The 18,158-nt window shown below is 43.1% G+C and overlaps 1 protein-coding gene and 1 long non-coding RNA gene across 2 annotated transcripts; one reads left to right on the plus strand and one right to left on the minus strand.

Moving 5' to 3' along the window:
- Positions 1-862: 862 nt before the first annotated feature.
- On the minus strand, positions 863-13,907 carry GPR89B (G protein-coupled receptor 89B). The gene is made up of 14 exons (XM_081199661.1): positions 13,713-13,907; positions 11,777-11,836; positions 10,556-10,659; positions 10,272-10,378; positions 10,041-10,142; positions 9,159-9,279; positions 7,245-7,325; positions 5,954-6,063; positions 5,171-5,259; positions 4,312-4,404; positions 3,564-3,659; positions 2,954-3,043; positions 1,529-1,594; positions 863-1,422 (listed from the first exon to the last, which is right to left on the minus strand). Exons 1-14 carry the CDS (start codon positions 13,752-13,754, stop codon positions 1,216-1,218), a joined length of 1,368 nt encoding a protein of 455 aa, XP_081055787.1. The 5' UTR covers positions 13,755-13,907; the 3' UTR covers positions 863-1,215.
- A 557-nt stretch (positions 13,908-14,464) lies between these two features.
- On the plus strand, positions 14,465-15,954 carry LOC308590066. Its single transcript, XR_014009670.1, has 2 exons — positions 14,465-14,807; positions 15,651-15,954. It is a non-coding gene; the product is annotated as an uncharacterized lncRNA (long non-coding RNA).
- Positions 15,955-18,158: the final 2,204 nt, after the last annotated feature.

Consider the following 18,158-nt stretch of genomic DNA (forward strand, 5'->3'; position numbering starts at 1 on the left):
TCTTCAGCCCACGGCCCTCTCTGTCATGTGCTGTACGGAGGAGGCAGAAGAAGAAGCTGCTGCTCAGTTTCCAATCACAGTCTGCTTGGTGGAGAGTTCCCTGTTCTCTTCCATAAACAGATGCTGCTGTCCCAATAGTCAAATCAATCAGTACTAAGTCTGGCAACTGTTTCCCCATCAGAAGCGGTGGCAGAGAAAAAGTTCATAGATCATTCTTGCTGGGAGGGAAACAGGGTGGAGCTGCAGGCCTTTATTAATTGCTTCTTTCAGGCGTTTCCCCTGCCCCTTCTTCAGTCTGTTCATGCCATATTAGAAGAGAGCTTTTGAATCTACCTAACTACAACATACAACCATTTTTAATCCATGTCTCACTGAGCTACCTTATCCTTACCCTGAGTATTCACTTCCTAGCCATATGGAGGGTTTCTCTGATACACCTAATTCTGGAATCAAGAGGTAGGTTTCATCAGCAATATGTTAGGTTACAGTGGGATCCACAAGGAGGAAAACAAACACCATATGTGTAATATACATAGGAATATTTGCTATCAACTTTCTGCATCATTTCTCCTTACAATATGGAATGGAAATGGATAAGGACTGAGCTAAGATCCAATGAAACAGCAAAGGGGCTGAGATATACCTTCTTTGACGAGGGCTACACAGCCCACTAATGATACAGTGACATGCCAGCGCTAGACAGGGTAGGAACAAAACCCTGGCAAGCAACATTCAGTTTGATTGGTCACAAGCTGCCCAGAGCTGCTTTTGAAATATCCAGACCCTTGTTAATTCACCACTCTTCATTCCATCTTCGGAGAAGTAATTTATTTCCAAAGTCTGTAGGGTTATCACAACAATATTGTGAATTGTTATAAAAGCTGGTTTATTTAGATGTTCAGTTCCAGAATCACTACTTCCAGATTAAGACATTTAAGCAGACATCTTGCCAATCACACTTACTAAACATCACAGAATTGTTTCCTCCCATTCTGCTTTTGAGAGAGCTGCCCTTTCACTCCTTGTGATTTATTTCCACTCAAGGACATGCTTATAGCACAAGGGTTGTTTCTTGGGGCTATTTCTTGCCTCTCCTTTTGCCTACGCTGACATATTTGGTTCTTGTCCAAGAACTGATAATCCATCGCAAAAAAAGATGGCAATATGCCAAATACTTTGCATTCGTCCATCACACAATGAAGAACCAAGATGGATTCAGAGTGCCATGTGCTTTTCAGGAGCCTGCTTATGCGCCAGGTAGAGGAAGAGGATGCTGGAGAGAGCACTGACCAGAAAAATAACATCAAACCAGCGGTGGTAGAAGTTAAACTGTAATTCTCCTAGAACCTCCGTAATGATGGTGCGATACTCTGGAGGCATACTCATTCGAATCAAAAGCACTGAGGACACAAAATACATCCCCTGCAGAAGAGAGAAAGGAAACATCAGGCATTCCCATTTCCAGCTGCTTACATAGCTAAGAGTGGGCAAGAAGTACCTGTTCACCATTTGGGGCTAAAACACTCACCATTATTTGTGCCAATAACAGAACAATGACATTAGAAGACTTGCTGCTTGAGATAGCATAGAAAAACTGGAAGACAAAACACAGAAAACCATCTATATATAGATATATAATCCAATATGTTGTTCTAAGTACAACATTCCAATTACCATATTTTTTGCACCATAACACTCACTTTTTTCCTCCTAGAAAGTAAGGGGAAATGTCTGTGCGTGTTATGGAGCGAATGCCTACAGATGACGGGGGGATCTGCTGCAGTCGTGAGCAGAGGATCCATGGTTCCCCTTCCTTCCCTCCTCCATGGCTCGCTTTGAAACAGCAAAGTGGGAGAAGAGCCGCTGAGTGGGGAGGAGAGAGGGACAGAGCCTGCTTGCTTTAAAGGAGCAAAGCGGGAGAGGAGAGGAGCCTTCTCCTCTTATACTCCTCTTCTGCATTATTAATAGTATCCTTCTCCACCCACCCCACGCGAGTTCCTTGTTTCTTGAGTGCTTTTCCTTCCCTCCCCACTTAAAACGTGGTTACAAAGCACGGATCCACATGGATCCTCAGGATTTTTGCACTGGGTCACCCCAAATTCACCATCAGATCACATAGCATGTCCATGGCTACATCTTGCACCAAAAAAATCACGCACCCACTGTTGCCTGGGGCCGCAGTGGTGGAAAAACGTGGTTACAAAGCATGGATCCACATGGATCCTCAGGATTTTTGCATTGGGCTACCCCAAACTCACCGTCAGATCACATGTCTGTGGCCACAGCATGAACCACAAAAATCATACATCCAGTTTCATTTAGAATATTTTTTTTCTTGTTTTCCTCCTCTAAAAACTATGTGCGTGTTATGGTTGGGTGCGTGTTATAGAGCGAAAAATACGGTAAATTTCAAGGGACAGTAGAAAGGCTATTCTGTTGCATAATGTCATGGCTTTCTAACCATCAAATTGGTCCGTACAACTCCTTAGCTATCCAAGAGAAGCAGTTCCAATTCCAACAGTCACTTATATACCCATGTTAAAGACACACTGGGAGCATTCTCTTGCCCTCACCAGCGAAGAGTGTGGCTCAGGGTGGGAGAGTTACTCAGCATGACAACACAAATCATGAGGTTGGTAGAACTATGTGCTATGCAGCCTTTCTCAACCTGTGGGTCCCCAGATGTTGTTGAACTACAACTCCCATCACCCCTAGCTAGCAAGGCCAGAGCTCAGGGATGATGGGAGTTGTAGTCCAACATCTAGGGACCCACAGGTTGAGAACAGCTGTAAGGGGAAGGAGGGGATCCAACCTTGTGGTGCTGCTTTTAGTGTTTGCATGTGTTGTGAGTGTTGTGTGGTTCTGCCCTAAAATTCTTAAGAGCTAAGTTCTGATGAACTCACACTTTTCTGCTTATACTCATTATATATAATAAGAATATGTACAGGCCTACCTTTGTGAGTGTAATCAATAAACCCCTGATAGAGGTGACAATAATAATTCCAACAAGGATAAAGGAAATATGCTGAGACCAGAATTTTACCTGCAATAACACAGAAAAGAAACAGTTAAGCTCACAGAGATGCTCATATCCACAGAGTATGGATTTAGTAGGCTGCTTATTTTCAGATATGGTTTATGCATTCAGTGTCCTCTGGAGAAGTTCAAGCAAGAATATTTTCATATAAACCTATAGCAGATAAACCAAGAGGTCTTACCAGGTTGGTGTACACAACACTGGATTTAAACTTCTTTTTAGAGTGACTAAAGGTGTATAGGTGTTTAATCTAGGCCAACGCATTCTCTAGTACGTAAGATAGGAGTACTGCCATCTTCTGGGCAAACAGAAGACTGGGACTTAAATTTTAAAGATGCATAGTTCTATTGAAAACCCAGTGATACATATGGATTTTCTAAAGTTTTAGAATCACTCATTTCAGTACCCACAGAGATTTTTAGAAGTAGTTAGCACATTGAATTAATATCCAGCTCAGAACAGAGTAGAATGAAATAAGAGTAAAGGAAAACTGAAGAAAGAAGGTGGATTTTAAAACAGTCCTCACATCAAACTGGATCCCCAAATAGTTCACCGTTATCTCAATTCCTCGTGTGACTGGGTCCGTCTTTCCAACTCTGTCAAATACAATATTGATTGTTGCCTGATGATGAGAGAGAAAGAGGCATCATATTACTTAAGCTACCTTCACTAAAAACATCACACATACACCACCACTTTCACGGGAAATTGCTCAGCATAGTAAACAGGCTACAAAGCATGGATGTGCATGCACATGCATACACACACACGCACAAACACAAAGAGACAGGCAATACTGCCCAGTGATACTATGTAGTTATAAGATGGACATCGCACTCTGGCCTTAAAATCTGTCTTACTGAAATTCAATGAGGTCAGTTTTAAAAACTGCCTGAACTCTAGTTGCTGAATAATATTTACCTATTTTTCGCTCTATAAGACGCACCAGACAACAAGACGCACCTAGTTTTTGAAGGAGGAAAACAAGGAAAAAATAATTCTGAATCTCAGAAGCCAGAACAGCAAGAGGGATCGCTGCGCAGTGAAAGCAGCATTCCCTCTTGCTGTTCTGGCTTCTGTGATAGCTGCGCAGCCTCCATTCGCTCCATAAGACGCACAAACATTTCCCCTTACTTTTTAGAAGGGAAAAAGTGAGTCTTATAGAGCAAAAAATACGGTACATATTAAGATTCCAAAATGCAGAAATCTCTCCTTCCAAGCACAGCCTTTGCAAAATATAAACTGCCATTCCAATGGCACAGATAGATACATACCATAAAAATTTTCCAGACACAGTAGATTGAGAAAAAGTAGCCCAGAAAGTTAAAGTATTTCCCTTGGAATGTTTTAGAGTATTCTATCCTCTCCTGCAAGAAGAAAATGTTCAGGTTCAGGAGGCATCCAGATGCATTCTAAAACCAGCACATCATATCTCATGGGTTTCTTGTCATGAAATAAACATACAGACCATGTAACAGAAAAAGCAAGCAGGCCCCTTTACAGATGAAGAATCTGTGCTGCCAGAGCCATGTTTGCATAAGCCCTGGAGTGTATAAATTCAAGTGACACAACAGAATAAGCCCAGGTCTCCAAGCTTCCAGGAATACCCTTAATGTTACAACAACATGCATGCTCTCCCTTTCAATAAATTTCAATAAAGCACACATATTGACCACTTGATGAAGCCTTGATTAATAAAGGGAAGCACACCTGCACTGATCACTATCTACTTTTAGGCACCCGGCAAAATTTTGTCTCTTCCACTAAGCCATAGACCTTGAATTATCTACTAAAGTAGGTGGGATGTGTTATGAATGTATTTTGGGCTTTTACTCTGCTTTAGTTTTATGTTGCTTTTTAAAAGTCACTTTGAGTTAGAATTTTTTAAAAGTGATCAAGAAGTGCAAATAGCAATAATATGAACAAAAATATATCTAGACTGGGATAACCAAATGCAACATAAAATTGTGATTTACTCTAGTGGACATGATCCCAGAGAAGGCTAATGGCTACTTATCAGAGTATCATAAAGCTACGTCTCCTGTATCATGTTCGCTTGCTGGTAGATTTCTAAAGTCTTTTTTCCCTTTCACCCACCCATCAGGCATGAGAACAGTCCCCCTTTGCCGGCACCTTGGTAGCATGCAGGTCAGCAGTTTCCAAGAAAAGCTGCTGACTCAGCTCCTCCAAAGCATCTACCTCCTGCTGGATAACTGCCAGATCTGGTAAATGACAGTTGTCAAGGACAAAATCATGTATAATACCATCCAAAAACAATACGTATTTCAATGTTCCTTTTCATTCCTGAGCCATCGCATGAAAAAAAAAGCCTTGACATTTTCTGAAATAACAGGTCCTTTACTTTCTAACTCCTGGGCTACAAATCAGAAACTGTACACTGCTGCCACCTGCAGGATTACAACTGGTGATGCATGTTGTATACTAAAATATACATATAGCAATACTAATGCCAGAACTACATGCTTCTACAGCAGCTTATCAGTCCCCTGAAAATCATGTTGCTGTATGGTACTGTAAATCATGTTGCTGTATGGTATTAACAATGCATGGTACTGATATATCGAGGCTACATAACTAAATCCATGCCCAGTTCCATATTTCCCATCAGGCAACATCTATAATAATTTCTCACTTATGTAGAAGTGGGCATGAGCATAAGTGCCCCCACTAGATCAGGCCCTGGTGCTTAGCACTTGCAGGCTTGAGTTAAGAGTTGTTCACTCTGAGGTATGCTAATCCAAGGAGTGGAAGGTAAGGGATTCTGCATAGTCTGTAATCTGCACAATAGTAAATGGGATCCTTACATTTCCCCCTTTTCCTTTTATCTTAACTCAGCTCCATTATGGTTTCCCCTTTTCCCATTCCCCAAAGTAGAACTAAGGAAATAAAGGATACTTTCGCTGCCTGGTGAAGATGAAGCCACACTTTTTATCATCCCCCAGAAACCAATGGGCTTGTTGTTAACTTCCCCTCTCTGGAACATGTTTCGGTGAACCATCGCTATCCTGATTGGGAGGAAAAGTCAAGTGCTAAAAAAGAGAGATACAAACTAGAACCAAAAACAATTCACATTTCAAAGTTTAGATTTTTCAAAATCTGGAATTCAAAACATTGCTGTCAACTAACAGACGAACCTTTGAAAAAGTGTACATTAACACAATTCAGGAAAGTGGTAATCATGCATTTTCTAAGCAATATCAGTAGCTGACTTCCATGTCATTAGGTAAGGGTCAGGAGGCCTCCACAATTAGGTACTGATAAAAGAATTTATTTTATTTTATTTTGCTCCTAGGTAATAAAGATAATGCAAAGCTTTTCTGCAGACTTCAGCCATTAAAGTAATGGCATTAGTTCACAAAGTTTACGTTTACTTTACTTATGTCATCATTTATATGCTATCTATCAGTGCTAACCCTTTCAAGGCAGCTCATGTCATCCTGAAACAATTCATCATAATAAAACATAGAAACTTCTTTACTGAAAACATGATCAGTATTATTTATGTAGTTGGCAGTTCTACCCATGAAAATCAAAATTTGGATGCCTCATGGAGCATATGAAACAGGCACAACATAGAGGCCACTCCAACTGACTCCCCTTCCTGTGGCATCTAATTCACATCTAATGGCACAACACAAGGGTGGTGGCAGCTCAGCTCAAGGCACTCTTGGAAGAAACTGATACGAGTCACTTCAGCATGGTTTGGGGACCAAATTAGCCACAATGGAAGCCCATTGTCAGGAGAGGAACCCACTTGTGGAATCATCACCTCTTGTAAAAGGCAAGCGACAACCAATGATGTTCATTCTGCGATTGCTTAAAACTGACTTTTTCTCCCAGACCTTTGCAGGCCTTCAATATCTACCTCCTGTGACCTTGTAATATCTGCTATGGGTTGTTTTATATTGGTTTTTATTTTTGTAGAGCTCTTATATTTTTGCTTTATCACAATTTTTATAAGTTCTATTTTTGTTAACCGCCACATGCGGGTTTTTTAAAAAAATAAAGAGCTAGTATAAGAATATTTTAAACAAACTCATTCCATCTAGTTCATCAGTTTTTTAACTATTTTAGCTCTTTTATTCTCTGATCCTCTAAACCATAGAAATCATCCATCCACTGGCAAATTTCTGTGATGAAGTTACTTCAAAAGAAGTAAAGGATTTCCTGCTGTAGTTGGTCTCACCTTTTCTTCTTGCTGATGATCATGTCCATGGTTTGGAGGAGACGACGCTCCAGAGCTAGAATGTCTGCATCTGTCACGTTCCTGTAACAGACACCCATACAAACCTATTGATATGGTTCTGACTTCCAATAACAGTAATGTCCAACCCAAGGCTTCCCCAATTTTGAGCCACTCCTCTTAACCCAGTTCCAGTGGAGCATAATACAGTAGAACCTTGGGCTGCGAATGTGATCCGTGCGGGAGGCACATTTGCAACCCACAGTGCAGCGTCTGCACACGTGTGGGTTGTGATTCGGCGCTTCTGCGCATGCGCAAAGCACGATTTAGCACTTCTGCGTATGCGTGAGTGCCTAAACCCGAAAGTAACCCGTTCTAGTACTTCCAGGTTTGGCTTGGTGCGGTGCACAACCTGAAAACGCATAACCTGAAGCGTCTGTAACCCAAGGTACCACTGTACTCATACAGTGGTACCCCGCAAGACGAATGCCTCGCAAGACGGAAAACCCGCAAGACGAAAGCCCATAGGGAAATGCTGGCGGTCGGGAGCAAAGACTTTCGCCCACGCTCATACAGTGGTACCCCGCAAGACGAATGCATCGCAAGACGAAAGCCCATAGGGAAATGCTGGCGGTCGGGAGCAAAGACTTTCGCCCACAGCCGGCCTTCAGAAGAGGACCTCTTCTGAAGGCCGGCGGGGGGCAAAAGTCTTTGCTCCCCCCTGCCTGCCTTCCCCCCCGCCTGCCCCGGGCGATCTTAAAATGCTGGCGGGCGGGAGCGAAGCGTTCGCTGCCGACCCCCAGCATTTTAAAATCTCCCCGGGACAGCAGAGAAGTCTCTGCTGTCCCGGGGAGATTTTAAAATGCTGGGGGTCGGGAGCGAAGCGTTCGCTGCCGACCCCCAGCATTTTAAAACGCTGTTCCGAAGGGGGGGGGGGCGGGAACACCTGCCCCAGCCGCCCCACTTCGGAACGCTGTTCCGAAGCGTGGAGGGGGGGCGGGAACACCTGCCCCAGCCGCCCCACTTCGGAACGCTGTTCCGAAGCGGGGAGGGGGGGCGGGAACATCTGCCCCAGCCGCCCCACTTCGGAACGCTGTTCCGAAGCGGGGAGGGAGGGCGGGAACACCTGCCCCAGCCGCCCCACTTCGGAACGCTGTTCCGAAGCGGGGAGGGGGGGCGGGAACAGCTGCCCCAGCCGCCCCACTTCGGAACGCTGTTCCGAAGCGGGGAGGGGGGGCGGGAACACCTGCCCCAGCCGCCCCACTTCGGAACGCTGTTCCGAAGCGGGGAGGGGGGGCGGGAACACCTGCCCCAGCCGCCCCACTTCGGAACGCTGTTCTGAAGCGGGGAGGGGGGGCGGGAACACCTTCTGAAGGCGGGCAGGGGGCGAAAGTCTTTGTCCCCCCTGCCTGCCTTCCCAGGGGCTTTTAAATCGCCCCGGACAGCGGAGAAGTCCTCCGCTGTCCGGGGCGATTTTAAAATGCCGCCCGCCAGCATTTTAAGATCGCCCGGACAGCGGAGAAGTCCTCCGCTGTCCCGGGGTTTTTTAAAATGCTGGGGGTGGGAAGAAAAGCCCTTGTCCCCCCCCCCCAGCCTTCAGAAGAGGTCCGGGGACAGACTGTCCCCGGACCTGGTCTGAAGGCGGTTTCCCTAGGAACGCATTAATTGATTTTCAATGCATTCCTATGGGAAACCGTGCATCGCAAGACGAAAAAACCGCAAGACGAAGAGACTTGCGGAACGAATTAATTTCGTCTTGCGAGGCACCACTGTATTCTAGATAGGGCCAATAAAAACACTGCACATATGCTAGAATCAGCATCCCACAGAGGGGATGGGGGTGGAACTATCAACTCTGAGGAGGCATTTCTGAAAACTTGGTGATGAAGGAAACAAAAATCAGGAAACACCATTTACCTGAGAAAATAAGACATATACGTGTATGGGCAATTGACTGCACCAAACCCTGAAAGTAGAGCCATGAGGGTCACCCCAATCACTCCCACTCGACTGATGAGTTGTTCTATGGATAGAATTCCTAACAGAAAAGAAAATATTAAGTTAATTCTGTCACTATGTTCTCAAGAATACAGAATATAGTAACATTTGCACAAATCATTTTGTTCTAAAATTTCTAGCATAACTTGAGTTATTTAGCATCTACTGGTGTAATTTCAAAGCGATGTGAATATTCTTCTGTAAGGATACTAGAAAAAATGTTGTGCCATCTCATACACCTCTTGCGATAAGCAAAGGAATACAGGAATACTCAATTTCTGAAGGACACACCATGTGATGAAAAGTACTTTCTAGAAATAATAAATTTTATAGGTCAGGATTTCCTCGGGACTTACTATTTTTACAAAATGAGCATGTGATTGCAGGTGTCTGTTGCAACTTTAGAGGGCTAATAAAGATCCAGGTGACATGAGAACGCATCCAAGGCTGCAGTCCTAACCCCACTTACCTGGAAGTAAGCCCCACTGAATTCAACAGGTCTTACTTTTGAGTAAACATAGTTAGAACTGCAGTCGAAGAAAGAAACTTATGAGTAAATATGCACTAGATTGTGTGGCATGAGTATCTGATCTATCAAGTGTCAACAAAAACCATACATTAATTCAGAGATCCAGACTTTCCCCCAGAATACCATTAAACATGAAGGTCCCTTTTGTCAGCACAGAGCAAGCATAAATAGTCAGGTATGCTATGTACAGATACTGTACGCTACACACAGTGATTCATTTCAGGGAGCTCATAAGCAGCAGACAATGAACTGAAATGTTGTATGAAACTCACCATGTTTTGGACTGAGGATAGGAAATGGATCCCCCAGTTTCCAGAAGAAATACATGAATGTTAGCCAGACAACACAGGCAAAAAGCAGTCTGTGTCTGTGCACTAAAATTAATAACAAAGAAAGTCAAAAATTATTAAGGTCGTTATCTATTTGGAATGACAAGTGTTACTTTGGATGGCAACCTAAAGCACTCGGGCCACTATAGTGTTTTGAGGTACATGCAAACTTACACAATCGGATGTTGCTCACAACAAAGTAGCCGATGTAAAAGGGAACCATGAATACAAGGACAAGCAAAATCACACAGAGGTTCAACTTCCAGTGAAAATACCTAGAGCTGAAAAATAAAAGAAGGGCTGTTCACTACCAGATCATCACCACAGAGGAATTTTTAAAATCATTCTTAATCATTTACAGATTGACAGGACCAGAACAAAACAAATAAATGAGCCCATCAAAGGCATTAAGGTGACAGTCCTTTCTGAAACATTCTAACATTAGCTGCTATGCTTACCTGCTGTTTAGGACCCCTAGTATCTCAAAAATGATAAGTTCAAACATGGTGCAGGAAAATGCAAAGGTGACAGAGAAGACAACCTGTACAACATACTGCCGCACCTGTAATAAAGCCAGTAGAGCAGAAACAGAAGTCACTTCCACAAGCAAAGTATTTGACATTCATTTCTGAGTGGAAAGAATATGTCGGTGCTTTAAGATGTAAACATATAATGGGACCTATACCCAAGTTCTCAAATAAGCCTTTATTGATAGGTTAACAAATAATTATTTCGCCTCCTATAACTCTTTTCTCTGACATCCGATTAAATGCAGAAAATCTTTCTAAAATTGTAAGCAAATTAACTCTAAACTGTGTTTTGATCCACCTGATCAAACAAACATAACAGTAAGGAGTCCTAAAGTCCATTCCGATGCATAACTACTCACAACCATGTCTCAATGATGTTTGTACTCAAGTGAATGTGCTTAGTAGAGCAGGTGTGCAGAGCCTTTGGCCCTCCAGTTCTTGCTGAACTACAACTCCCATCATCCCTAGTCACTGTCCATGCCTGCTGAGGCTGATGGGAGTTGTCATTTGTTAACATCTGGATGGCCAAAGGTTCCCCTAGGGAGCTAGCCAATATGCAAACCTACTCAGAAGTAAGCATGGACCATAGCTCAGTGTAGATCATCTGCTTTGAATATGGAACATCTACTTTCAATCCCCAGCCTCCCCAAGTAGGGCTGGGAACAACTCCCTGACTGAAATCTTGGAGAGCTGAGGCAAGTCAGTGAAGACAATACCGAGCTGGATGGGCGACTGCTCCAACTTGGTATAAGGTGGCTTCCTAAGTAAGCCCCTGAGTTCAAGAGGGCTTCTTCTCAGGTAAGCAGGTATAAGACGGTATAACAATATGAAGGAGTGAGATTCCCAGCAGAGAAACTGCCAGCCAGGGCAGAAGGTGGAGGGACAGGCTTTTTCTTATTCTTCCTGTCATGGTAAGTTTCTGTAAGGTTTCCCTCATTGACCACTATAGGAGAAAATAAATCCAGGGCTGGCAGAATTTTGCAACCAGTTTGGGGACATTTCAGGAGAACAAGGGTGCTTAGGATCCTGCAGATCCCCTGACATCTACTTCAGGATTGTTTCCTAAATTATTTGAACTCAACTTTATTTCTTCCTATATTGGCAGCTTCACTTTCAGGTCACAATAAAGTTACAGTTGATGGTCCCCACCTCATAATCTTTGAAGAGCCGACGCATGAAGAACAGCCATCCAAATCCAAAGAATAGCACCTGCAGAGGGACAGAAGGGCAGTTAACGGTTTCAAAATTCTGAAATCTTAAAAATTCTTAGTACATGCAAGTATATTTCTGCTTTCAAAGTAAGATACTTGATACACTAAAATAAAAGTTGTTTTTAAACTGTGGTGTAACTAGATCGGGATTTGTTTCTTCCTAGAACAAATAAACAGTATTGACAAAAAAAAGAGGTTTCTAAAATATGAAGCCATGCAGTGTTAGAAACTGAGATTATGAAAACTAGTAGCTAAATAGCACCTTAAACCTAGGTTATGGGTGCAACAACAGAATGTCTAGGTGCGCTTTTTTATAACAAGAATACAAAGCTGAAAATAAACTGCAGATAAAATATTATGTTCATTTTTCACATGGTCTAGTGTCCTTCCCCTGCCCACCCCCATAATATTCTTAAGAGGGTCTCTTCTCCAGTCTTCAGAGAGTAGCTGGACATGGGGAGCCAGAAAAGCATTCTCCTTTCCTTCCACTCTACAGTTTTAATCTGAAATCTCAGCCACAGTACTGCACACAGAGATAAGAAACTGCTCGCGCTAATGAAATTCCCTGTTGCAAAATGCACCTTGAACAATGGGAGTTTCAAACACTGAAGCCATGCCACATGAGAAGATAGCAGCAATACTTCATCTATTTGTTCTGGCACATTAAAAACAGAAGAGAGTGGGAGTCAATATACTTTTTATCCAAGGTTTTGAACTTCTGGAAGTATGTGTCATTAGAACACTGACAATGCAATCCTATTGTATTTGTTTATGCCACCTTTCAAGACAAACCTCTTCCAAAGTGGCTTGCATAACAACACCATAAAACAGTTTTTAAAATACATATATTATCCAACTACAGCATAGCAGCAGTTTAAAAGTCCAGCATACAACTTAAGAAATTGCTGATTATAAACGTCTATGTTTCAACATCCTTCAAAAAACTAACAAAAGTCTGGCCATAAGTACTTGAGTTTTGAACTATTTGTAAATGTTTATTTTAAAGTACTGTAATCCACCCTAACACACTAGGACACCCAAGATATGAAATATAAACATGGTCATCCTTACAAAGGAATTTCCTGTGCTCATGACCCAAATGTGTTTTTGTGTAAATGGGTAGGTTACAATGTGCTTTTTCTTTTTCTTATGTTTTTAAATTGCAACTCCCTTAGACGCCTTTGGTGTAACAAGCAAGTAGGCAGTTTAATTAATAATAATCCCACAAACCAAGTATGCCAAGAACCCCACATGCAATCTGAAGAACCGTGGATTAAAATGGACCCCATAAGCCACTTCTGAAGTGAGGCATCCCCTTTAAGAAACATGGGAAACAAGTTGAAAGATTGCAAGTTGGCAGGGAGGGAGAGACAGAGAGAGAGCTTGCCACATGATAAGGTGGGAGGGCCCTAGCCCACCTCCCACTCTGTTTTGGCAGAGCTGGCAGAGGCCTAGTCTACAGATGCTGCACAATGAGCTGGCAGAACAGGTGCACCACTTCAGAGTACAGGTAAATGTCATTGCTCCTGGAGGTTCCTGCAGGTGAAAAACCTGGAAAGAGAAAACTCTGCAAGCAGAGAAGTTCCAACCCAACCCAATCCCTTCTATGCCACCGGGTTTGTCTCTCTCTTTTAGCATACTGAAGCAATGGAAAATGTGAGTCTCTCCCCCCGCCCACTTTCAAAAATGGTACAGTCCATCCTCCTCCACCTGCAGCCGGAAGTGGTCCCGTCCACCTTCCTATCGCCTCGTTCTGCCGAGCTCAAGTGGGATGAGGAGACTAGGAAGTTCCAACTCCTTTTTCGGGGGGGGGGTTCACATAGCTGTGGCTGCGTGGGGGGGGGGAGAAAGGGAAGGAGCGAGGGCCTCGTTACCTGAGATACGACCATGATGCTGGAGTCGATCAGGAAGCTCATAGTGGAGAGAAAACCCTCCCGAAGTGGAGGGATGCGTCTCTCTCACACACTCAACCTCTCCCCCTCCCCAAGTCCCAACGGCCACTTCTACCCTTATTCAGTCGGGCTCGCGAGCGTCAGCTCAGAGCACCTCGACTTGGCTCCGCCCCCTTTCCGCTGCCTCATTACAGGGCGCCACGATCGGGTAGGCGGGGCCATGGAGTCATAGGACGTAGAGATAGGAAATGAGAAGAATAGCTCATCGCCTTTCCTGGAGATGGAACCTCCCGGTTTCTTTAGGTGGCTTCCCCAACCACCTAAAATAAAATAAAACGAAATTACTGTAGATCTAACCTGCTGGGGGAAATCATGAACTGCCTATGATGATGAACTGCCTATGATGCTGCCTTCGGCAAAGAGGGACACGCTTCTGCCCAATAGCAAATATTACAGAAAAGGTTTTTTTAAAAAAAAAAAACAAAAAACATTTTGTTGTATTCTATGGGTAATTCTCATTTGCAACCCAGGAGAAGAAAGGGTCTAAATATAGAGAGACACCTATACATCTATACATGTGTTTTTTATCTCTATCTATCTATCTATCTATCTATCTATCTATCTATACATGTATAGCTGGGAGGGTCAAGAGGGGGCCATAGAGATAGGATCTAGAGCCGCTCACATAACCTGCATTTCCGGTATTAAACTTGCGCGAGTCTCAGAGAGCGAGGCTTTGGGGGATCAAGAGGACGGAGCGGAAGAAGAGAGAGGGGAAGAGGCGAGGCGTGCAAAGGCTGAGAGGAGGGCGACGCAGGGGCGTAGGCAGGATTTTTGTTGGGGGGGGAGTATAAGCTCAGTTACCTACGTCCTATTATGGATTTAGGGGTGGGGCAGCTGCCCCTCCCTGTCCCACCCCCTTTGGCTACGCCCGTAGGGCGACAGGGGCTCCCTTTCAGCTGGGAGTGTTCGGTATTGTCTGGGTCGCCGGGGGCGCTTTAAGGGACGGCACCCGGCGGGCTTCTCCAGCAACTGGGGTTCCGGTTAACAAAAGGGACTCTGCAAATCTATCTGCCGGTTGTTTTTGACTCCTGTGCAATCTCATTTTATGCCCCTTGCTTGCTGTTTTTTTAATGCACCTACTTCTATCTGAAAAGAAAATGTGCTGTCGTGCAATTTATTTGGAGATTTTATTCAAGGTGTCCCTGGGTGATCATTAATTAAAGGCTGGTTTGAACAAAGGCCCTATTTATACAGGGTGAAGGCAGCGGGGGGGGGGGGGAGCCCTTGAATGCATAGCTTTCCTGGTTTCTACATTTGGCTGCAGGCCTTCGCAAACCAGAAATCGAATACCCGGGTGAAGTGCAAACCTCTTGTACTGGGCTTTATGTGCACATTGGCTAGCATACATGAGAAGCGGGTGTATTTATATGTGACAGGTCAAGGTGGGTGAGGGAGTCTGTGTACTGCACAGATTAGACTTGAAAAGGGGTAAATCTGTCAGCTCTTTGTGGTTTGTTTAAAAGTCTCGCAGCCTGATTATCTGCTTAAATCAACCATTTAAGTTGCACTATGCTCCCTTTTCAGCCTCAATTTCGCATGTGTATTTGCAATTGGATAAATGCATTATCTTAAATCAGGTGGGGAACCTCCAGCCTGCAGACCTAATTTCAGGTGTGGGGCAGGTAGAGATGCAGCTGCTAATGCGCAGTTGGGAGCCTTAAAGTGCACTCCTGGTTGTGTATTGGGAAAGGAGGTTTGCTGTCACTGCTGATCTGTGGTGAGAGTAAACCTCCTGGGACTGGCTGTGCTTCTGAGTTCCTTAGGAAGGATGCCTGTTGAAAGCAAGGCTAAAGTCACTGCCTGTCATTTTATAGGCTGTAGCTTCAAGGCTCACTTAGCTTGGATTTTCTTTTCTAGTGTGACTTGCCACACCACAGAGGAATAATTTATCACCTGACTGTCAAAGTGGTAGCCTGGATTTGGAAGAACCTAGGATCTGGCCTGCTGGCTGGATCTAGTTCACCACCCCTGTCTTAATAGGTTGTTGTAAAGATGAATGGGGTTTTCAGAGTGGGCTGTCGGAACCTCACAGGATTGGCTCAAGTTAATTGCTCTTTGCCTTTACACAAAAGAAGAAAGCAGTGTCTGAAAAAGGGGAAAGTACTTGAGAAACAGGACTAAATATGGGGCTTTGAAATTAAAGATTGACTGCACTGTCAAACTTTTCCAAGTGCATTTCCTTGTTTTTCTTTGAAAATAGAGGCTCACAACCATTGTGAAGTTGTTTATAGCATAGATGTCATCAATCACAACAGAAATTTACTGGCCCTTTTAATATCTAGTCTAGATTGCATTCTGGTTTTGGAGGTGTCTTGATAATAATTCTTGAAATCTTCGTTTCTGTCATAAACATTCTTTGCTCTCTGTAATAGAATGCATGCACATGGAACACTGCTGAAAGCCCAAGAGTTAGAGCATTTCCCAAGGGAAAATCCAGTCGGAGGAGAAGGTTGCTGTAATCTGTTCATCTGAATGGCACCATGGGATTTTAAAATGCAAATAGGCAAATGCTCTGCCCCAAATAAACCCAAATATAAACTATAAACTAAGATATTGGCAACTCTTTTGTCCCATGAACACAGCGCTTCAACTCTTCCCTTCGCAATCCAACCAGTTAAACCAGCAAGCTTAATCATAGCTTTCCATTACATCCCAGCTGGGAAACTGGTTACAACTTCACAACAAGCCAGGATATTAAACAAACTTCCAGCTGTCATTAGGCCTCAATACAATTGTAACAATATGAACTAATCAATAACAATGAAACATCGAAAAAATAGATAAAATCTGTGTCTTTAAATTTTTAAACATTTAAATAATGATTCTAAAAACACTTCAAAATTGCACTTCTGTAGTTGTAAAAACAAAACAAAAAAAACTCTTAATACAAAGGCTGAGTGACGTAAACAGATTGCACAGAAGTAATCACAAGTTTTCTGACTTACCATGTTCATGAATATACAACACTGCTGTGAAAATGCAAAATGTTTTGTGGAGAAATATGAATGTTCTTTTTTCAGTATCGCTTTACCAGTGAAAATAAAAGCATTTTATTATTGGAAAGCAGTTGATCGTGCTACATAAGTGGCCCTTACCACCTAAAATCTAGAACACTTAAGATGATAGAAAGTGATTTCTCTTGTCCAACAGGTCCCATGGATCTGAACAGGTTTAACTGATAGAATCTGTGTGCACTGAAAACTTTCATCATCAAGCCCCCTTCCCTACCCTCTGTGGAGTAGAGTTGCTGAAGAGACCAGCATTTTCATTTATGTGCCTGTTTTATCAAACAAAGAAGAGCTCACGTTGGGATTATTCTCCGTCATGACTCTGAAAGGCAGCTTTGTCTGTGAACAGCAACATTGCTGCTTTTCCGGCATCAAATATGGTCTATTTTTAAATGTAAAACTGCATGTTCAGTAAGAAAGTGGATGATGGGAGTCTGGGATCGTTGCACAGACCTTGTATAAACTCACTCTATAGCCCATGAAATTCACCTGCTGTGTACAGCAATGTAATAGAGAACTAATGTGGTCTTCTGGGTGGTACATTGGGATTTGACCTAAGGAGCCTAACTTCAGTAGCCCTGCTTGAACATCAAATCACTTGATTGCAATTTTCAGTTTGCTTTCTGTGAACTTGGGATAACGATCAATATCATGTTCTGGAGAGGAATGAGATAAAGGCTATAAAGAAATTTGAACATTACAGTGCTATAGAAATGACTCATTTGCCTAATTTTGGAGCTTATATTCACTTCATTTACTGGGAACACCTAATATAGCAATCATTTTATTGCACTCACGATTAGAGCTGGTTCTATAATGAGGCAAAATAAGGCACTTGCCTCAGGCAGTGATTACCTCCAACCCTGTTCTGCCTTAGGGTGTCTTCAGAAAAAAATAGGTCAAGGAGGAGGAATGAGGCAGTAACAATGGTGATGGGAATTTGCCTCAGTGGGCATAGTGTGTTGCACCCATCCTGGATCCACTATTCACCAAAACACAGATAGGTTTGATATAATCCTCAGTAGATGCGTTAATCATCTTCCACTGTTTGAAAGAAAGAAACTTTCTAGTGCCCAGAATCATAATAATTTAACAATTGTCCAAACTTCCATTCTCCTCAGACTTTTGCCTGTTTAGCTCAACTGTAACCCAGCCCCACTACTGCAAGTTGTAGAAAGCTGAATTTTTTAGTGCATTTCAAAGTTGTTCAGGGTCATTTCCTAGAGTTTCCCTCCCTCCCCCAATATAAATGAGCAATAATCATATTCCATTTTTGTTTCTTCACAAATGAAATCAACAGCGTGGCAACATGAGAGTCAATAGGGAAGCCACACAACAAGAAAGTAACAGAATTTGG

Source organism: Podarcis bocagei, assembly GCF_964188305.1.
Source record: "Podarcis bocagei genome assembly, chromosome: 6".
NCBI classification, from domain to species: Eukaryota; Metazoa; Chordata; class Lepidosauria; order Squamata; family Lacertidae; genus Podarcis; species Podarcis bocagei.

Bases quoted from the DNA above. Each gene is read 5' to 3' on its own strand.
- GPR89B (XM_081199661.1), bottom strand. From the start codon at position 13,754: ATGAGCTTCCTGATCGACTCCAGCATCATGGTCGTATCTCAG. The intron at 10,660-11,776 runs GTGGGGACCATC...GCTTTATTACAG, and splicing joins GGCTCTTCAAAGATTATGAG to GTGCGGCAGTATGTTGTACA. The intron at 3,660-4,311 runs GTATGTATCTAT...TCTCATCATCAG, and splicing joins GTGTCTGGAAAATTTTTATG to GCAACAATCAATATTGTATT.